General features: G+C 40.5%; 2 protein-coding genes across 5 annotated transcripts; both read left to right on the forward strand.

Moving 5' to 3' along the window:
- The first annotated feature begins 3794 nt into the window (after positions 1–3794).
- On the forward strand, positions 3795–17444 carry AdamTS-B (ADAM metallopeptidase with thrombospondin type 1 motif B). 4 transcript variants are annotated; one of them, XM_070288620.1, is made up of 13 exons: positions 3795–3849; positions 4070–4349; positions 11707–12320; positions 12373–12492; positions 12555–13117; positions 13184–13282; positions 13337–13450; positions 15251–15397; positions 15465–16030; positions 16119–16246; positions 16313–16693; positions 16759–16936; positions 16993–17444. In XM_070288620.1, exons 3-13 carry the CDS (start codon positions 11823–11825, stop codon positions 17286–17288), a joined length of 3090 nt encoding a protein of 1029 aa, XP_070144721.1. In that variant the 5' UTR covers positions 3795–3849; positions 4070–4349; positions 11707–11822; the 3' UTR covers positions 17289–17444. The 4 variants fall into 4 exon arrangements, with proteins under 4 accessions (XP_070144721.1, XP_017034955.1, XP_017034958.1 ...); XM_017179466.2 differs by having other exon boundaries at positions 3802–4349; XM_017179469.2 differs by having other exon boundaries at positions 3802–4349; positions 12558–13117.
- A 782-nt stretch (positions 17445–18226) lies between these two features.
- Positions 18227–22808, forward strand: Mvb12 (multivesicular body subunit 12-like Mvb12). Its single transcript, XM_017179303.3, has 6 exons — positions 18227–18578; positions 20756–21001; positions 21060–21215; positions 21275–21632; positions 21689–21898; positions 21951–22808. The coding sequence occupies exons 2-6, from the start codon at positions 20781–20783 to the stop codon at positions 22068–22070; spliced, it is 1065 nt and encodes a 354-aa protein (XP_017034792.1). The 5' UTR covers positions 18227–18578; positions 20756–20780; the 3' UTR covers positions 22071–22808.
- Positions 22809–22826: the final 18 nt, after the last annotated feature.

The following is a 22826-nucleotide window of genomic DNA, read 5'->3' on the forward strand; positions in this document are numbered from 1 at the left end:
AGACCGCGCAGGGGGAAGTCCCTTTTCTGTCTTTAATTGAGGGTCCATGAAATTTCCTGGCATAAGTAACTTTAAGTTGGGGTAAACAGCTCTAAAAGGGTTGCGGAAAACTTTAATTTTCATTGGAAAAAATAGGAAAACCGAGATGTAAGCAAATGAACGCAAATGAGTTGGAGTTGCCAGACCGCTAGACCGTAATGGCGCTTATAAAAACCGTTATTGGTGGATACAATTTTTGGTTACAGTTTCTTTTTAAATTAAAATGCACTTTTCTGCATTTTTGAGACTTTCAGATCTGCAGTACAGCATTTCCTATTTATATATATGAAAAATTAGTTGTTTTCAGTGTTGAAAACAATTTTGAATTGAATTTTCTACCTATTTTCGATACAGATATTTGAAAAGGAATAACAAATGCTGTAAGCAAAATTTCTATAAATATATTAGAAAATTATAATTTTTGAATAGAGTGAAACAGAGCTTAAACTGCCTTTAAAATGGTTCCTTCTTCAAAAGAAGTTTTTTTTTTTTGGATCTGGGATGTAGATAAAGATCTAGTGGTCTTTTTCTACAAGCCTCATATTTTCCCAAATATGTACACCGCCCTCGCATCATTGTAGATGATACAACCTCCACCTGGAGGTCTATTGCTCGCCATTTCACTGGAGACAGGAGACCGGAGACTGGAGACTGACGCCGGCAGACGCCGCTAGTGAGATCTGTTGAAGATCAAATCTTTACATGGGAGTCACGCGAAAAATTACACACACACACATCAACGAGAGGTGGACAATGCAAACGGCACGGATGACAGACAGGCCAGCAAAATGATGTTGTTCCCAGCACACTGGCAGCGAGTGGAGCCACTGCCACTGCCACTGCCGCCGCCGCCGCCACTCGCCCTGTCTGTGTGAGTGTCGGGACGGGGACGGACTAACGCACGATTCTGTTGGATCTGCGGAATCTATCTGGCTCCCATTTGGCGTCCCTGGTGAACGGCGCCACTGTCTGCCATTTGTCCAACAGGAGGTGGTTGCGTGAATCACGAGTGAATCATTGGTTACTAAAGGGAAATCGGGGGATCACCTCAAACCCAAAGGGGTTTATTGATCATTAAATAATTCTTAAAGAGGAAATGTTGATATAATTATTAAACTCGCATGATCTACCAGTTATTCGTGTGTACGAATATTTCGCTCTAGAGATGCGTGCGTGTCACGACTGTCCCCCCATTTCTAGCGCTCACCGCAGCCAGGTAATCAGATAAAAATATATTATGACGTACCAGACCGACTTTTCATTGTTAATTGAGCGGCAGCTACATAAACCTTTCCCGGAGCCCGGCCCTGAATGATTGAGATTGAGACGTGCTTGATATCTGTTGGGATCGCAGCGGCAGCGTCGGCGATACACTTGGCACAATGCCGATATGTTTTCGATAATTCATATCGATGGCGATAACGAAAAAGTAAGGGAACTGGATCCTTTTTTTTCAATTTACAGATGTGATATATAATTGTACACCAATTGTTAAATCTTGTAAAATCAAGTGGAAAATGACTAGATTATTTTTGTTAGTGTAAAGACGATGCTGCTGCTTCGTCGTCGGCGGCGTCGTTGTTGCTGTGGTTTTTGTTGTCTGGCGTCTGTTGGCTGTCTCTCTTATCTTGTATCTCGGCTGCTCTTGCTCGCGCTCTTTCTCTCCCACTCTCTCTTTCTCCCTCTCCTCTTCTGCACGCTCGTTTTTTGTCCTTTGCCTTATCGCAGTGTATCTGATGCTCATGGATGATGTGCACTCAAAGAAATAACTACTTGAAATGTAACTCTGGAAAGGTGAATTTAGCAATTGCCAAATTATACTTATTACCAGTTAATTAATTTTTATATCGTTACAAAACACCTTATATTGTGTGACATATTTTATATTTAAGAACAATAAATTGTTAAACTTGTGTTTCATAATATCAAATATTACAAATTGCCTAGTTATTGTTTTTGAACTAAAAAAGTGTCATTGCTAAAAAATTACTTGACAAACTACATATATATTAATTTGAGATCATAGTTGGGAATCTTCTTGGATCATTTAACCTAAAAATATTTTTAGTCGATGCTTTAAGAGACTTTGAATACTTGGAACATAAAATATGGATTAGGCTCTTAAAGTGATAGAGTTTTAGACCTATTAGATCAGCTCTAATATCAAAAAATTCCCTGAATTTCATCCATTTGGCATCTAACAATATTATTTACTTATTTAACATTTAAATTCAAATTTTTAGATTATATTTCCATCAATATCAAAAATAAATTTACAAGTATATATAAACTAATAGACCTATTAGAACAGTTGTCGAAAATGTCCTTATATTCATATACATATTTATAAATTGTTCTCCTTAAATTTATTTTATATAATTAAATTATTTACATCAGAGCGCAATCGAACATAAGAATTTTTACAATTATCAAACCATTAAAATTAAACAATAATTAATTATTAAAAATATAAGACTAATAAGAACGATATTTCGTAAATCAGAATCTATAATGATTTCCATTTGTAATGCAATATTATAGTACAATAAATATATTAAAAAATATATATATAGTATATATAGTATAACAGAAATATAATAATTAAAATAAGTAACTAAATTATACAACAATTTCTTGCAGTGCGCGGTTGAATGCTGCTGCCACGCTCCAGACGTGTCGCCACAATTTGCAGCCAAACGCCGGCGACATCGGCTTGGCGCCTAAAATCAAACGGGGGCCCCGAACGAACGAAATGTTTTTTTAAAAATAACGTGCAACAACGACGGCGGCTAATAATGTGATTTGTTTCGTCGGCAGGGCGAAGGAGAGGACAACCACTCCTGTCTCCTGTCTTCTGTCTGCTGTCCATTGTCCATTGTCCTCGCGGCAGCTTTAGTATGTGATAATTTTAAACAATTTACTCCCCTTTTTTTTTTGTTTGTTGTTGTTGTTGCCAGGCCCGCCACCGGCAATTGCCCGCATTTAACGGTGTGTCCTTGGCGGGTTGCACCGCCCTGATCCCGATCCCTGCTCCCCTCCTGGAGCATCTCACAGTTTCTGGAAGCGGTGAGATAAGGCAGCAATTTCTGCGGATCGACGCCATAAAGCAGATATGCATGATACGATTATAATTATACGGCAAGCAAGCATGGCAACAGTCTGCGGTGGCATCGGAGCCACAGTGATCACTGTCAAGTGATCAACAATGCAAGTTGCACCCAGAGGTTGATTACAAACTAATGGGGGATTCCCCCCAGAATGCATAAAGTTTGTCAAGTTATTTTCTTTATAAAACCAAAATATTTTATGATATTTGTTGTTTTTTTGTCTACTTTTCTTGTATAATATTGTTTATAATTTGTATTCATAATTTTTAATGTTATTTTATTTTAGCAAGGACATGGCACTATTCAGAGTAGAGATGGTCTCGTGACTATTTCTCATCCGGGATCGGCATGCAGGTCCATCAAATTCCAAGACATTTTTACAACAAAATAATGAACAAAAATTCAAAAATCAGTAGCACTTAATCATCAGAATTATATTAAGAGTACAACATGATTTAAGCTAATCTTATTTAAGGTCAAAAGCCCGCTCTCATCTCTAATTCGTAGGGAGTACTTTCTGGTTTTGCGGCGAAGACCCGAAGATTCGAACACCCGAAGATCGACTCGGTGTTCGCTGCCCGATCGCATTGGCAAGTGCGCGGGCAACTTCTCGTTTTTCGAATATTTAAGCAGTCGCTCGCAGAGCGTCGTTGAGAGCGGTCCACCAGGGCGATACTGAATCTGAAACCAAATTTAAATCCAAGTCCGAGAGTTCGATTACGATCCCGACTCCGAGAATAAGTGTGGCGCGCCGGCATTCAAAGAGCTTTGTTTCCGCGAAAACAGTGAACATTTTGCAAGGATATAATCGGAGATATCGCGAATAAAAATTATATACTATATAAATAGTTATTGGAATCCAACTAAGGATTTCCTATTTATTTATTTCATTTTATTTCTATTTTTTTTTTGACAAAAATCAGTGCCTGTGAACCGAAATATGCGAGTTGTGAAACCCATTGTGTTGTGAAAGAGACCGGCGGAGTTCTCCTACCTGGCGCTTTAATCGCCGCCGCCCCTTAAGCTAAAGACGTACGATTAAAAAAAAAAAAACAAACCAAAATCCAAAACAAAACCCCTTTGCTGGCTGTTGTTTTTTGCCGTTCGTCTCTGAGCTTTTGTTTGCGGTTAAAATATTTGCGGGCTTCCATCAACGGCGCATTTTGGAATTCGAGTTCGAATTCGGATTGGTTATCGGAATCGGTGAGTTGAGAAGAATACATCTTCAATATTCTGATAAGATTGGGGAGTTTTCCAATTGAATGATTTTCGAAAAAAGAAGACCTTCAGTTATTGATTAGGATTGAATTTCGATCAAGTCCTTTTCGATAGGTATTCCCAATAGGATTTTTTAAAACCAACTAGTGTAAGCCCGTTTTTTCATTTTCGACAATTGAGCAAAGTTGCAATAATAATGATGCAAACGATAACACTTACATATAACTTTAAAATATTAGTAAACTGATTCTAATGACTTAAACGGGCATAGAAATAAGAAAACAAATAACTGGTTCATAAAATCAAAGAAAAGCTAAAGTTTTCTTTTGGAAAAATATTCAGTGTTTGCGTTTATTTGTTCGATTTTGTAAAAAAGGTAATACAATTCATAAACTGCTTTCAAATAAAATAAATAAAACAAACATTTGGAGTAAAAGTAATCTTAATATTTTCTTTATTTATATTAATCATAATATTTATGTGAGTTTTATAGCTAAAATCTAGGTGAATTTTAAAAGCTTGAATATATATTCTTTTATAAAGTAAACAATAAAATCGTTCAACTAACCAAAAGCTGTTTTAAGCCAAAAACCGATAAGTAAATATCTTATATTTTTTCGGTTTATGGATACTTAATGATTTCTGTTTGTTGATCAATAATGGTAGTGATTTTTCCGATTAACAAATATGTGGCTTTTATCATCAATAAAAATCGGAATAATCCGGATTATACACCAATTAACCCGGGATATATCATTGCAAATTACGTATTACGTATTTTGGCCAATATCTACCTGTATCCGGAGTATCTTGGTATCTTATCACACCTCCTTTAACGGTCTATGAGTTTTTTTTTTCTCTTTTTGCTATTCCCACTTCCTCTCCCTCTTTGCTAATTCGCTTCTGCTTTTGCACATTTCCTGTGTGATCTCAGAGACTGGCGAAAAAAAAATAAGAAACCATTTTTTTTTATCTCAGAGACAAAGAGCCAAAAAAAAGTCACAAAAAAATAAACGCAGTACAGGCGAACTCCCAAAAACGGTAAAAATAAAAATAAAAAATAACGCAAGTCATGTATGGTCACCCACAAACACTGCAGGCAGCAACAATGTCATGACAAATAAACTGAAATTAAATGATTTGCTCCGAAGCATTTTGGCCGGGACCAGTTGGCCCATCCGATCCGTCGTCGGTCCATAAACGCCGCCGCGCAGAACATCCCATTCCAACCAAATCCCCATCCCCATCCCCATCCCCCCAAGAAATGGCAGCAGTGCAAAAAAAAAGACAGAAAAATAAAAAAACAACACACACTCTTTGTGTGTGTGTGTGTGTGTGTGTGTGTGTAATAGCAGACAAAATACAAATGAAATAATAAATCGAACGACGTTGCCATAAAAATACATTTTCGGCCCACATGCGACCAGCGACGCGAGCGAGAAGCCATAGAGATTCAAATGTGCCCCGAGATAGGAGCGAAAACATTAACAACACTGGAGTACAACGTGCGATCCGGCGATTCACCGATCCGGGCGAGGGCGGGGCTCTGGAGAGGATCGGAGGGGAGCCAACCCAACCCAACCCAATCCAACCGTGCCGAACTGTGGCCAAGCGAGCAATATGGAAGCGTCGCTTTTACGTGAAAAGTTTCATTTCATTCATAAAAAAATCCCATAAAAGAAAAGCAGAACAGGCACCGAGGCTAGGGATACTCTTTGTGGCAGAAATGTAAAATTAAATTATTATTAATTATTATAATTTGTAATATAAGCAGCAGTCTGAATGCTTAAAAATTTATTTTAAACTTTAAATTCGATTATTCGATTATTCTTTATTATTCGATTATTTATGATCATGCTTAGGCACTAGATATTTTATGATCATTCTTTGAAATAGAAGAGAGAAATAATTGTAATATACTCTACAGAGTATACATTTAAATTGTTTAAAGTTTTAAAACCTTTATAATATATTTTTATATATTGTTATAAACTCTAAAGAACCTAAATCAAAGGATATTTGTAGAGCTTAAAGGTGCTTCGAAACAACTCAGTGTATTATTCATTGATAATTCACCAGTATTCAGAGACATTACGTTTAGAAGATGATCATGATAATAGTTTTTTGTATATCTACAGAATATTAAGAAAGAAAAAAAAAGAACGTTTAAATATTTAAATATCAAACCTTTGTAATCTTTCAATTTCAATATTCACATAATAACCGAAGGATATTTGAAGATCCTAAATGCTATTTAAAACAATTGATTGTATTATTCATTGATGATTGATCAGTAATCAAAATCATTACCTTTAGAAGATGATCATGAAAACCTTTCTTTTTATATCAACGTTTAAAGATTTGAATATTGAAATATAAAATATTTATTTCCAATCTTTGTAATCTTTCAATTTGAATATTCGCATAATAACCATAGGAAAGGGTATAGAAAAAATTCAAGCCCAAAATCGAGTCCCCACACTCCATCTCTGTGTGTGTGTGTGTGTGTGTTTCTCAATGAATCCACAACGTATGAATGGCAAAACACATGAATGGAGCTTCCAGCCAGCACTCCACTCCACTTCACTTCACTTCCAGCTCCCAGCTTCCAGCTCCAAACCATTCCAGCGTGCTCTGTTTTTTTTGGTTGTGTGTGTGTGTTTTTTCTTTTTTTTTTTTTTGGTCCGGTCTGTGGCCCAGTCTGATCCGGCAAACTGGTGGGCGTCCAAATTGCTTCGACTTCGACTGGGGGCACACACAAAGTGAAATCGGAAATTCGCAGGCAGAGCGATTTTCTACGGATATGGTGGGGCCAGGAAAGAGGAGGAGTGTACGTGGTGTATCCGATCTTGATTTGGGCCTTCATTAACATTTATATTCGTCACCGATGATCGATCGATCGTTGGCTCAATGCTTGACCAAAATCAGAGGTGACGAATCTCTGGTGATAAATATATATTTTTGAAAATTGCCCAAAAAATAGTTGAATTAGTGAAGCCATAAAAAACGCCAACGATTGAAGTAGAAATAACATGGCAAAGGGTAATGGGTTGGGGGATCACCCTAACCGGAGGAAATTGAGATTCAATTCAAGTGAAATTTCCAATCACATGAGATCACTACCGAGGCATTTCTCAGAATTTGGATCGAAGGGAGACCTCCTCATTGAAGATTTAACATTCAGGGGAATGGATTCAGCTGGCTTCCAATATATGTTAAGTTATTCCCATTGGAAGAGATGGGATAAAAGGGAATTACCAGGCAAATTCATCATTTAAATTTTTCAAAGAATTATTTTCAAGGAGTTAACTTTCTTTGAATTTCTAAAAGATTTATTTTTAAGGAGATAACTTTCAATAATTTTCTAAAATATTTATTTTAAGGAGGGAACTTTCTTCGATTTTCTAAAAGATTTATTTTTAAGAGCAAAAATTTCCTCCCTCCCAAACTCGTGTCTCTTTCGGGGAATCATTGATCATAGACGCTTCAGCGGAAGGGGTTCCAGGTAATACCAGGAGACCAGGAAGATCAGGGAGACCAGAGAGGCACAGACAGTCTGCAGGCTGCAATCAATTGGCTGACATTTAATGGAGGGAACCGTCGGGCGGCAGTGATTGATTGATTGATAATTAAGAGTGGCGCCTACTGGCATTCACCATTCACCCAACGACTACCGCCTGCCTCTCGCAGTCATGAAGGTGGCATTGCAGCATAATGGGAGACACAACCGGACAATGGCAACCAACATTTTAATATACGATCATGTGGCGCTTGCTAATTTAACTGGGAAGTCTTTCAAGTTTCGCCGCGACTCGAATAGAATAAATATCGAAAACAGGAATATGGTCAACGGATCGCGGAGAGTGGGAATTTTCGGGTATAACCAATATTTAAGCGCATATTTTATTGCCATCATTATGGCCAAGATGATGAGTTCGCATTGAATTTGGAATTAAGAACGGCACCTGTGCCGGCGGAGGCGCCAGTGCCAAGATCATTGGCAACAGGCGAATGCTCTTAATTGATCTTGAATTTTTGACTATATTTTGGGATTGGAATATAAAAAAAAATATATTATATAGGATATTTTAATAATTTTCTGGCTTTTAAATAATTATTAATTAATTATTAAATAGGAACTGAATTAACATTTGTCTAAACAATTATATTTTGTGTCCAAGACATCAAATTACCGCTTGCGCAGCACTATAATTCCCAATGAGTTTTAGCAGCAATCCCTTTTAATTTGGGGTAAATATTCAAGTTTTTGGAAATCTTTCGACTTGGTTCATATTTTGGTTTATAGCTTTAATTTACTTGTTGTTTAAAAATTCATTACGTTTAATCAATAAACTTAACCCTCTAAAAAATTATTTTTGGATTCCGTATGTATCAAAAGTGAATGTTTGTTTTGGAAAAAATTTTACTTTTGCTCGGATCGAGTTTTATATGACTAAAACCTTGGACCGCATGAAGGCAGTTCTGGGAAGATAGGCCAACAAAAAATTAGGTAAAAAATTTTTTTGTTTAAATGTTTATTATAAATGTCATTGAGACTGTCAGCAACACAGAACAATTTTTTTTCTAAATTTTTTCCAATTTTTAAAAAAAGTATTTACATGTTGTATTTCCTACAAAATAATTATTTTGTCCGATTTGCACAAATTTCCAACTTCAAATGAATACAGCAGCTTGCGCTAGCTCTAGTATGTATTCCAAACGCAACGAACTTAATTTTTGGACTTTCCTTAATTAGAAAAAACGGAAAACCGTGTGAAAAGGAATGAAAATAATAAAATAACGGTGTTTTTAACATTGCCCGTCTAGAGGCGGTCTTGGGCACTAAAGGGTTAATTTGATATAATATTTAAAAAAGAAAGAGCCGTTGCTTTGCAAATTTAATCAGCTCGACTTTTTGGTGATAATTTTTCTTCGTTACTTTTGAAGCAAAACAAATATGCTAATTATTTATTTATTTTGTATATTTTTATGGTGCGTGCACTGCCTGCAATATAATGTATCAAAATGACGTAATTTCTTCTCCCATGTCCCCAAAATAGCAGGGATTACGGAAAGCCCGCTCTGTCGCAGAGTATTTGGCGACTTTCTTGAGTGGCAAGGAGTCCGATCTTTTGCTTTTCTTTCAACTGCAAATCGGCTTTGAGGCTAATGAGCTTTTGTTTAATTTTATTAATGGAATTGCCAACATTTATCATAAATTACAAATCGTGATCGTGATAAGAGCGCCGATGACTGCGTCAATCTCTTGAATAATTAAGTTGTCGTGTTGCTTTGATAATGACCAGACAGCGCTAACCTTTTTTGTTGCTATTCTCGATATGTTATTATTGTTACTGTCTTTGAAGAGCCGCAAAAAAAAAAAAACAATCAAAAAAAAAAAAAAAAGACGACGAAAAATTTGCTTAATTTTATGGCCCGTGTCTTGTCTGAAGATATATACAGACATACCTACACAAACATACATATACCTATTTTTTGGCCTAACCATTGTCTCCGTCTTCGTCTCGACTGCCCGAAAGTGTTTGCTAAAAGCCAAAAAGCAAATCACCTTTTATTTATTATCTGGAAGTGGTCTCTTTCTTTTTATGGCCTTTATAGCCATAATCATTTGGTACACTCAAAATAAGAAGGGGTGACATCTTTATGGATTAATCAGAGAGCGGCATCGACTTTGAATGCCAGAGCAACTTGCTATTTTATTTGATAGATGTATATTTCATTATTGATATATTTATAAATGTTATCGAAAATCGTAACCTGATAATTTCTTAAATTTTTGAATATTATATTTATATTTATTTATATTTATTATATTTATTAATTGAAAAATATTTTATTATATTTCGGTTTTTTGTTATCAAAAAAAATATCGAAAGTATCGAAAATCTATTAAATATTTGAATAGTTAAAACAGTAGTATGGTTAATCCGAATAATATTAGTCAGAAACTATTGATATATATTATTTAATTTATTAATTATTTATTATTATTATTTAACTATTTTTTATATTATATTTTAAATTATAATATAATTATTTTTGCACTTATACAAATAATAATTTCAGACATATATTGAAAATATCGAAAATTCTATTATTAAATATTTTAATAGATTTATTAATTTACTTAATCAATCAAAAGAATGTCGTATCTTAATAATCGCTTTCATTATTTGAATAGTAAATATAAACACATATCGAAGAAGCTATCGTAAAATCTCTAAACTATTTGAACTTTAATATTTGAACTATAATATATAAAATATACATATATAATATTTATAATATTATTTCGGTTCTGTGTAATTCCCGCTAGGGGTGAATCCAAGACCGGTGTCACTTTCCAAGTCGGTTTGGAGTGGATCAGCTTGGATTGGATCGGGTGGGTTGGGATGGAGAGTAGAGTACTTATGATTGGTGGAATGCGGTGGCGCCAGGCTCAAACCACAATGTGATGATCAGCAAAGGCCGCAACAAAAAAATGTATTTATATATGTAGGCGCAGTGCGTCAAGATTGATTGCCTCATTCCCTCAATGATTGATCTGTAACCAAGAAAAACTAAACAAAAAAAAATAATAATAATAACCTCACTCGGTTGCTACTGAAATCCGAAAAGGTAACTGCAAAATGATCATAAATTTGGTGGAATAATTATACGATTTAAATATACATATATATAAATAGATTTTCGAAATTAAATTATTTTTGCATTAGTTGTAATCGATTTCTAGGGCAAGAGTATACCGAAAATTAAAAAATTAACCCTCTAAGCCCCAAGCGAAGAAATATTAAAAAAAACGAAGTGTAATTATATTTTTTGGGGTAAATGGTAGCTTTTAATTTCAAAAATGACCTCAAAAAGTGTGTACTAACTGTAGTTTACCTGTAAATCGAACAGGGGTAAATAAGATAAATCACTGCTACAACGCACTATTTCTATAAAATTGCAAATATGCAACTTGATTTGGATTATTTAATATGTTACCTTCTAGAACAATAATTTTTATTTGGCTGATTTTGAAGATATTTCACTTTTATTGATAGACAAAAAAACACTATATGAAGCACACAAAAATTTTTGCGCGCGAATGCATGTTGCATGTAAACAACACGAAAAAAGTCCTGTTATAAAGCTTCAGAGAGCTTTGAAACCTTCTACTCATAAGTTCACATGTTTATTGTGAATTGACTAGTGTAATTAAAAAATTTAAAAGGCTCCCAGTTTTTTAGATAATACAAATTATCTAATAAGTGCCTTGAGGCACTCTTGGGTCTTAGAGGGTTAAGTAAAATATACAAAATATATTCTCCATTCTCAGCCACACCCTTCTCCTGACCAGGCTAAGATCCGTAGTATGCCAACGCTGCCATGCTGCTGAGACAACGCCTGGACAACGGCTAGGACGGCTGTGGATCAGGAGATCAGGATCGGGTCATGGACAGCAAGAGCAGGATGCGGACTCGGATGCGGATCACGTTGCTCTGCTTGTGGCTGGCCCTGGAGGCACCCGGTAAAACGTCGGCAGCCAATCCACTATTCGGACTTCATTCCGATGAACTGGTGGCGGATGAGGGACAACTAGTGGTCCCCCGTCGCGTCCATGCCGATGGCAAATTTATGACCCACTCCCTGGCCTATGCCCATGATCGTGATCATCGAAGGCATCGCCAGCGACGCAGTTTCCACGACGACCAGGAGGAGGAGCCGGAGCCAGCGGAGCTTCATCTACAGCTTCCACTGGCCAATGAGACGCTCCATTTGGAGCTGATGGCGCATAGCTACTTCCTGGCCCCGCATCTGGTGGTGGAGCGGCATCGTCGTGACCTTCGCACCCGATCCTCGTTGACGGCAAGGCACCTTAACTGTCATTTCCATGGCAAGGTGCGCGGCGAGCCGGACACCAATGTGGCCATCTCCACCTGCTCGGGACTGGTGAGTGTCCATCAATCTAGTGTTTCTCCTCTCTAAGGCATTGGGTTTCCAGGTGGGCCACATCCGGACGGCCAGCAATGAGTACTTTATCGAGCCATCCAAGCAGCATGAGGCGCATCCCGTCAACGGCCATCCGCACGTTGTCTTCCAGCGCACCTCCGTGAAGCCAAGGGTAAGTCTGGGATTCTGGATCCTTGATCCAGGACTGTTCTTACTTAGTTTTTTCACCATCAGCAGCAGCAGCAGTCCCGGATGCGTAACAAGCGCAAACGCGGCGGGGGATCATCGGCAATGGGTTCCCCCAGTTTGGAGGTCAGTAACTGTGGCACTCGAGAGCCACGACGACGCATGGAGACGCGTCTGGAGTGGCAGGCCAAAGGCAAGGTCAAGATCCAGGGGGGCAGACAAATCCGGCGGCGGCACCACAAGCACCACCAGCACCCCAACAGACGGCAGCATCACCAGCGGAAATCGCAGCCCCGGAAGCTGCAGCTCCACAAGACCAAGTTCAAGTATGAGACGCAGCCGGAGATCCCGCGACGAAGGCGCTCCATCAGCAGTCCGCGGCATGTGGAGACACTGATTGTGGCCGATGCCACCATGTCGGCATTTCACAAGGACCTCAATGGCTACCTGTTGACCATCATGAATATGGTTTCGGCCTTGTACAAGGATCCCAGCATTGGCAACTCCATAGAGATTGTGGTGGTGCGGATCATCCAGTTGGACGAGGAGGAGTCGCAGCAGCAGCTAAATCTCACCCAGAATGCCCAAAAGAATTTGGATCGATTTTGCAGGTAAATAAAGGTATAGATTTAACCTTCCAGGGAGCTAGGATATATATATGTATATCTTTTTTATAGTTGGCAGCACAAGCTAAACAAGGGCAGCGAGAAGGATCCCCATCACCATGACGTGGCCATACTCATCACACGCAAGAATATCTGCGCCAACAACTGCATGTGAGTGGGCCAGGCTATAACCATTGGGTTAATAATCTTATCAAATCCCTGCAGGACCCTTGGCCTGGCCAATGTGGGTGGCATGTGCAAGCCCAAGCAATCCTGCAGCGTCAACGAGGACAATGGCATTATGCTCTCCCACACAATCACCCATGAACTGGGTCACAAGTAAGTGTCCTGGGTATTAGTAAAACTTGTTAAATATTTAGAAATCATTTGTTTAAACAATTATATTCTGTGTCCAAGACACACAAGGGGCCCCTACATCAAATTACCACTTGCCCTCTGCTATAATTCCCAATGAGTTTAAGCAGAAATCTCTCTTTATTTAGGCTAAATGTCCTGGGTTTAATCCCAAGTGAGAGCTTAAGAGTTAATTATGTGAAATAGAACCTAGACATGGTTAACGGTGGCAGCATCCACATCTACCAGACAGGTTGCCGGCAGCGATTTGCATTGCCACCTGCAGCGCCAGACGCAGCCAACACATGTGCTTCGGGCCAAGATTTATGGGCAGCCCAATTTAATGAATGAATATAAGAGACTTTGGGATGGTGTCCAATCGACGGATGCTTTGACACCTGCGTGTGTGTGTGTGTGTGTGTGTCGTGACAATGATCGCCTGCGTTGCCCGCCCACTTTGGTCGCCACTCCGGCGACCAGTTGCCAGTCTCAGTCGCAGAGTGTCACCTCTCGCGGTGCCCCTGCTTCCTGCTCCATTCAAACTCAATTAGTCGAGAGCTGGAGGCACATCAAGCCAGAGTCAGAGATGGCCAAGAGCAGCAGTCACAGTCACTTGGAAATCAACTTGTAAATTAATTAATTATAAATTTATAAGTGACTTTTTTTAATAAATTTATATGAAATAAATATATCATTTAATCTTCCCTTGAAGTATATTAATTTCTTTAAATTTTAAATCCAACTTGTATGAAATATAACTAATATTAAACTCAATATTTAATCTTCCTTTCCCAACAATAATTTGTTTAAATTTTAAATACAAATTCATAGTGTTTAGTTAGGAAATCCCCTGCCTCAACGGACATTAACCCTTGCTCCGTATAATTCTATGGCTGAAAATAATCTAAAACTGTTAATTAATGGCTATAGACAATATCGTATATATTCTCGTAAAATGTAAAGTACCACCAAGTGATTCACTGTGATCACGGCATCGGCACACCCAGACTTTGAGGCTCGCACTAGCAATACACGCACACCCATCTAGGGGCGATGTTGTCCGGGTCCGGTTTGGCCGGCTCATCGGGGGAGCTGTGGATTTTGCGGATTCCGATTGGCATTCGGTTTTTGGATTCGGTTCGAAATTGAATCAAATCGGGTCGAACGTGCCAAGTTGCCAAGTTTTCAAGCGAACAAATGGCTGTGGGACGATTTGCACTGGGAGAAAATAGGGAGTATAATCAGAAATTTTTAAAATATTTAGAGTTATAATTTGGAGTTTTTATTTTTTGGAGATTATGAAATACCACCTGATAAATAATATTATAAATAATAAATTAAATATGAAAATTAAAATATTAATATATGTATATTTAGGCTTGAAAACCGGCCTCTATTTTGTGCCAGTGCCGCCAAGTGGCCGTCAGTGAGTCTAGCGTGCTCCGTCCGCGATTGAGTCAGCCCGGCGGCTACGGCCTGCCACCAAGCCCCGCGGCTCCTCCTTATTTGCACCCAACTGGATCTGCCATGAGATCTGGCATTCTGTTGATCTGTTGATCAATGGTGTCGCTTGGGGTGTTGTGTAAGTCGACCGGCCGGAACGAAACAGAACCTCCCTGGGCGGGAGCAACAGGTGGCCAGGCGGTTGTTTGTTTTGGTTATTTGTTTATGTGCTTTTAATCAGATATATGCATTACTTATTATTCCATTAAAACAATCAGGTTTTTGGTGGAGGAGCTTGGAGTTTCCTACATAAAAACAATTATTATGATCTCTTGTCCCCAGCTTTGGCATGTTCCATGACACCGCCAAGATCGGCTGCCATCCGCGAGTGGGTTCCATTGTGCACATCATGACGCCCACCTTTGGAGCGGACACCCTGCAGGTTTGCTGGTCGAACTGTAGCCGCAAGTACATAACACACTTCCTGGAGTAAGTAACAGTCTTGCGATTATATATATATCTATATATACTATATCCCCCCCCCCCCCACCTTCAGTCAGGGCTTAGGCGAGTGCCTGGACGATCCACCGACGCCGCTGAATGAATACAACTACACTGGAGAACTGCCCGGAATGCGGTACAATGCCCGCGGCCAGTGCCGGCTTCAGTTTAATCTCACCAACGACAGCGAGGTGGGCGCCTGCTCCGCCCCCCATGAATTCTGCTCGACGCTGTGGTGCAAGGTCAATGGCGAATGCGTCACCCACATGCGTCCCACTGCCCCGGGAACGATGTGTGGCAGGAATAAGTGGTGCCAGAATGGCAAGTGCGTTCGCCGGGAGGAGCTAACCGCCGTGAATGGTGGCTGGGGGGATTGGAGCGAGTGGAGTGAGTGCTCGCGCAGCTGTGGCGGCGGTGTGTCCACCCAACACCGGGAATGCGATTCACCGGTTCCGGCCAATGGCGGTGTCTTTTGCATTGGCGAGCGGAAGCGCTACAAGATCTGCCGGAAGCGACCCTGTCCCGAGCAGGAGCCCAGCTTCCGGGCTCAGCAATGCGCGCGCTTTGACAATGTCAGTTACCAAGGGGCCACCTACAAGTGGCTGCCCTTCTTCGACAAGGGTGAGGGGTCACATAAAACAAAAAACTATATAACCCAAGATTATTCATCCAATTTCCCTTGTTATATACTCCCTTATTTGACTCCCAGATAATCCCTGCCGCCTGTTCTGCAGCGATGTGGATGACACCATCATTGCCAATTGGGGCTCCACGGTTTTGGATGGTACGCCCTGCACGCTGGGCACCAACAACATGTGCATCGATGGCATCTGCAAGGTAAGGTATACGCCGGCGACGGATCCCTTGGTCAATAACCCTGAGCCCAAATCGCGTTTCGTTCAGAAAGTTGGTTGCGATTGGATCGTCGACTCGGAGATGCAGGACGATCGTTGCGGTGTCTGTGGCGGCGCTGGCGATCAGTGCCAGCCGGTAAGGGATGTCTTCAGAGATCCATTTGGTGCCAAAGATGGTGCCTATGTGGAAATTGTTACCATACCGGCCCGGGCGCGTCACATTCTCATCCGGGAGCAGGGCAATTCGCCGCATTTCCTGGCCGTGGGACGGGCCGCCGCCCATAGCGAACGGTTCTATCTGAATGGCGATAGCCTCATCTCTATGCCGGGGGAATTCGAGATAGCCGGCGCCGAGAGCCTCTACGATCGGGTCGACGAGCAGGAGACCATCACAATACCTCAGCCCATCCAGCATTCCATATCGCTATACGTAAGGACAGGGATTGAAGTTGTGTGGAAAGGTGGATCTATTATCCTTTTATCTTTCTTTCCCAGGCGATTGTGCGCGGCAATGAGAGCAACTCGGGCATCTTCTATGAGTTCACTCTGCCGGCGGTGAACATCAGCGTAGGAAGGCAGTTCCTGTGGCGTCTGAGCAACTGGACCGTCTGCTCCGCCAGCTGTGGGGGCGGGGTGCAGCACCGGGAGCCGGTGTGCCAGGAGAACGGCAAGGGTGAGTAGTAGTGAACCGCGTATAGCCACTCCCTTACATCCCTCTATTTCCAACAGTGTTGGGCGACACGCTGCCCTGTTGGACGCACGCCAAGAACCGGAGGCCCCAGCGACAGTCGCGGGCCTGCGCCGAGCAACCATGCCCGGCCCACTGGTGGCCGGGACCGTGGCAGTTCTGTCCGCTTACCTGCCGCCCGACGGGATCAGCGACTGCGCCACTTCGCCGGCGATCCGTTGTATGCCTAGACCAGCATGACGTGGTGGTGGCCGATGCGGAGTGCGATGCGATGGCCAAGCCGCCGGAAACAGAGCCCTGCGAGGCCACATTGCCCTATTGCCGGTCGAAGGAGTGAGCTTCCGGCGGAAACGGAAATGTATTTATTCACAGTACAGGAACAGTGCGAACATACATATTTATTCAAGCGTGCCACCGGAATTGCAGTGGATTTGAAATCACTTCATGTACAGCCCGAAAGTATGCAAAAATAATAAATTTTCTATATAAAATATTTCACTGCATACTTTTGGCCAGCCTTCCAATTGATTTCCCGCCTGCAGCGATTTCCATGGCGCTTCCAATTTAGCAAGTAAGCCTTTCGAGTGGAGCTAACAACGTTTTTGTATCTCCCTCCTTTTGGTTAATTTTTTTTCGTTTTAAAAGAAATTATGAATTCTTGAGAGCAAATCATAATGTGCTTTCGATATGCCCTTTTCAATGCCCTTTCAGTTACAACTGAGTTTCTTTGTCTGGCAAGTTCGTTTAGTTTATATAATTCTATAAATTTATTGTTAAGATCATCTAATAGATATATACATAATTGTGCAAATTGGGTCAGTTATCTCCTGGGGCAGCTAAGATGAGCAAATTCGATTAAAAAGATTTGCAACTTAATATATTTTAAGGCACTTTTATAAGAGAATAAAAACTAAAGTTATTAAATTTGCAATGATTTTGTAATTGATTTTTTTTAATGACTTAAAATATTTCAGATATTATAATAAAGAAAATAACATTGATTTGTTTTTGTGACTTAAACAAATTTGGAATTTATTCAACCGAAAAAAAAAAAGAAATAACATCACATTCTCTGAAATTTCTATAAATGGGGAATCCCCTGACTAAATGGTTCTGTAATCGATAGTATCGTTTGGATTTTACATAACCGATTGGAAATTCTACCCCATTGCTACATTTGACACGGTTTATAACCGCTAAGCCAACTTTAATCTGGTAACACTTTTATTTAAATTTTTAGGTTTGCTTATAATTTCAGTCTGGTAACACCGATTTTGTAAAAAACCAACATATAAATCGGACGTTCTTAGCTATTTGTTTTTTTCAAGTGCAAACATAATAACAAAAAAGCAACTCCTTTTTTTTTTTGGTGACACGAAACAGCAACAATAACAAGCGAGAGTGCTAGCGGGACCGGGAGAGCCTGGAGGAAACCGACGACCCATCTCTATTGTTGTTGTTTTCTCAAACAAAAAGACAGAATTAATTGTTAATTGTTTCTATTAAATGCATTAAGCGGCCGGGCCCGGAGAGAGCGCGCGCGTCGGTAACATTGTGAATGGTGAACAGCCGGTTGTCACCCGGGAATCATTGGGGTACCCGGAATCGCTCCATTGGGAGTTCTACGGTAATTAACCACGTCTGTGTGTGTGTGTGAGAGAGTGGATGCTGTGCGGTGGAACGGGACGTTAGGGAGTCTCCGTCTCCGTCTCCTCTCTTTCTATTAGCCATTAATATTCACTTATAATTGGATATTGGAGAAGTGTGCAGCGTTTCCCGGAGTCTTTCTATTTATAAGCCCCAAGTGTGTGTGTGCTCCACTTTGGTTATCAGACGGGGGGCAGCCATAGCCGACAACCCCCCCTCTCACTCGAGTTACATTGTAAGCCCCCTATCCCCCCCTCCCACCACCGCTTTCTTTGTCCGGGGCGCCAAAGAGATTTTCTTTATTTCGAAACCTTAGGAAGTACGTATACATATTGCAAAAGAAAAATGAAAACAAATATGAATTTCATAGTTGTTAACTTATTTGGGTGTTTAAGAGTTTCTTTTCTAAATATCCAATATATACATATATATATTACTGAATCAGAGGTAAAGCCAATTAATATTGTTTACCCTCTGTTCCGTTGATTCTTTGTCCATGTCCAATACGAATTTGGTTTTTGATTTCTTGGATTCAGTTTCCGGATGACTCAATCCAACCGTCACCTTGCTTGTCCAGCTTTAATACCATATACATATATAGTACCTATAATATATCTTATCAGTAGCAAAAAATAAACAGCAAATTGACAATCCGGAAAGCGAAAAAAACACAATTAAATGAGACCCATCTCCGGGTACTCTGATTATAAAGTGCGGCGCACTCACTGGATTTTGTTTATTTTTACTGCCCTCCGCTTCGGCCTGACCCCGCATTCCCCAAGTGCCCCCCTCCCCCCAAATGGCCATGTGTGTATATATCTATCTCTCTGTATGGCCAAAGAGAAACTCGGACCGGGTCCGGCCCTGGCAACCTACAAAAGAATGCAAAAAAAAAAAACAAAAAAACCCAGCACAGCAAGATCGTGAATCACGCGTCTCTTAGTGGGGAAAAAGCACCGCCAGATCAGTGGAGGCTCAAACAAACTAATTAAAATCATATCAGGGGAAGGTCTGAAAGCCAAAGAAATTAAAGTAAGTTTATTTTAAAATTTGTATACCATTGCAGGGTATTATAATTTCAGTCAGTGATGGAGACCTTTTCGACCCTATAAAGTATATATATTCTTGATCAGCATCAACAGCCGAGTCGACCTAGCCATGTCCGTCTGTCTGTTTCTAAGCAAATTAGTCCATTAGTTTTAAAGTTATCTAAATGAAACTTTGCATATAGTCTTCTATATACTCTCACTGCCATATATGTGGGAAAGGGCCGGATCGGACGACTATATCATATAGCTGCCATACAAATGTTCGATAAATTTCTGGAAAAAAAAATTATAACTTGGCTGTTTTGTAACATTTTTGCATAGTTTTTGAGATATGTTCATATTATACTCGTTCAGAATTTTGTTTTTAATTTTATGAAAATCGGACGACTATATCTTATAGCTGCCATAGGAACAAACGGAAAATTAAGAGAAAAAAATTGTAACTTCTTTGTTTTTTAACGTATTTTCATCTTCTTTGAGATATAATCATTTTTAATATTACAGAATCGATTCTTAATGATCCAAGTGCAATCTGCAAGGGTATACAAACTTCGACGTGCCGAAGTTAGCTTCCTTTCTTGTTATTTTCTGATTATTGGCTAAGACTTCCAAGCAAATTATAGACTTATAAACTTGGTGCAGGGAGATAATAACTTATTTCTTGAATAACTTGACTTAAAACTGAAGCGTAATAGAAAGTTTTCACTTTCAAATTAGTACATGTACTTGGTTAGGAAATGGATAGTTAAACAGCGTATTTCCGTTTATAGTTACAAATTAAATGTGAAAATATCATGTAGGCTTTCGTATTAAGGGTCCATTCTGTAAAAAAAAGATCAATCTTCAGGAATTTTTTTTTTGACAAAGAAAAAAACAGGTTCTTCAAACTAGTACTGGGAAAACATCGATGTTTGTGAGTACTTTTATGAAAAACTCCGATTTATAATCGAAAATTCGATAAATGCAAAAAGAAACAATTTTTTTTTTTACCCTTAACATCCTAAATTTAATTATTTTTCTACCTTTTTCCTAATTGCCAACTGAAAAATCCTAGAAAATATACATATATTATAATGCTGAGAAACTTTTTTTTTTTTGACCCAAACAGAAGTCGAGGTAAGGAAGGCGTTAGGATGAACAAGGTGGGCAAGCACATACTGAGCGGCGTCTCATCTCTGGACAATGGCGGCGGCAATAGTGCTATTCTCTCCACAGCCTCGTTGCTCGGCTCACCGCTGGAGGGAGCCAACGGAGCTGGGACGGCCGGTGCCACCAATGTGTTCAGTTCAATTATAGGCATCCTGCCCGACAATCGTCCCATTACCTCGCTGCACATTGTCGAGGACTTTGAGCGGTTAGTGGAAAAGTCTGAATGCCTAAATGTACCATAACCATCTCGCTTTCGATTGCAGCTGCCCGAAAAACTTTAATGCCATTCACCGCACCTACGACCAGGATTCGGATGCCGATCTATGGCGCGACTATAGCATATTTGGACGACAAAACACACGCTATCTGTGTCTGTCCAAGTCCGAGGGCCTGCCCGAATATGTGGTGGAGACACTCCTGTGAGTTTTTGAGTTTCTATACTTCCTTTCGAAATTATTTATGCTCCTCTCTCCACCAGGGTCATTGCGGAGAAGACAGCCCCGCCCAAGGAATTCTCGCTGCTATCCCGCACCGCCGACAGTGACCAGAAGGCCTGGCGCAAGCGTCAGATAGCCTATAAGCTGTCCAAGCGCGGCACTGTCACCCAGGCCGTAACCGATATTATTCTCTGCTCCAAGCTGAAGGTGGCACCCGATGGCTTTAAGCTGGCCGGCGACATCAATGGGGTGCTTATATGCTACAAGACGGGTGCCATTCCGGTGCGCATGCCACCGCCAGTTCCGGTTGGAGGAGTACCCGCCGCTGGAAGCACCTGTGAGGTGGAGCAGGCCCTGAACCGTCTCAATCTGCAGGGACACCGAAATTCACGTGGACCGGTGAGTCACCGTCCTTGATCTCTGCCCAGATGTGGTTTATATAAATTTGTCTCCAGCTGCCACAGCCACCGACTGAGCACCATGACTATGAGGAGATACAAGCCAATTATCAAATAAACTCGCCACAGCGACCGGCGCCGCCACGTCCGGCGGGAGGAGGACGCGGTACTTATGGTGGCACTGGCACCCTGGGCACCTATACCGAACTGGAGGGCGTGCCCTTTGTGCTGGACGCTAGGCTGCAGCGCAATCAAGCCGGAACTGATGTGAGTTGATACAAGAAATGCCAACTGTCCCGCTCTAATTTGCCATTTGCAGATACCCACACTGCCCGAAATCTCGACGCTTCTCAAGTCCCTGGACTATGACTTTCAGCTGGAGCGTCAGATCTTGTGCACGATGAAGTCATCGGCGTCGAAGAACCCTTTCTTCAAGTAGAAAACGAATAGGAATGGGCATCAGGCATCACGCATCACAAATTGAACGTTAAAATTGGAGTTCAGAGTATTTAGTTTGGCTTGGAGGCAGCTGCCATGGCACACACCCAGTAGTTATTTAGTTAGATTCCCCTCCTAGAGTACACAATAATCCTGTGCCTTCGATATGTATCTTATTTTGATTGAATGGCAAGGAGCAAGGCCTCAGTTTCGTAAGCCCTCAGAACCAGAAACCTATCTATTTACATCTATAAATCATTCATATACATCGTGCATCGATTGAGCCCCGAATTGTGATCAGAGGAGCATGCTTAATATATGTTTACACCCAGCCCGCAAGCATCTGTCGTAAAGTTTAAATGTTAATGTTTATGAAAGTAGTCTAGAGATCGTCTCGGATCGAACCCCATGTACACCTAGGACCCACACGCATATATCTAATATATACGCACGTACATCAAAGCATATACCTAGGCCACTTGGCACTGGAAACCAGTTGGTTTTTAAACAAATCTTTATATATATATACATATGTATCTACTACTTATTAGCTCTAGAGACGATTAGACTGTATTGTGAAATCATAGATTCTTCCCTTGGCAACTCTAGTGTTCCCGTCCCCGTCTCAGTCCCCACCAACCCACATTCCCCTCCTGAAGAAAAAAAAACCCCACCATGTTATAGAGCAGTTCAAATAAATAAATACAAAAGGAAATATATATAAAAAAAAATGAATACAAATGAATTCTTGGTCTTT

Source organism: Drosophila kikkawai, chromosome X (genome assembly GCF_030179895.1).
Source record: "Drosophila kikkawai strain 14028-0561.14 chromosome X, DkikHiC1v2, whole genome shotgun sequence".
NCBI classification, from domain to species: Eukaryota; Metazoa; Arthropoda; class Insecta; order Diptera; family Drosophilidae; genus Drosophila; species Drosophila kikkawai.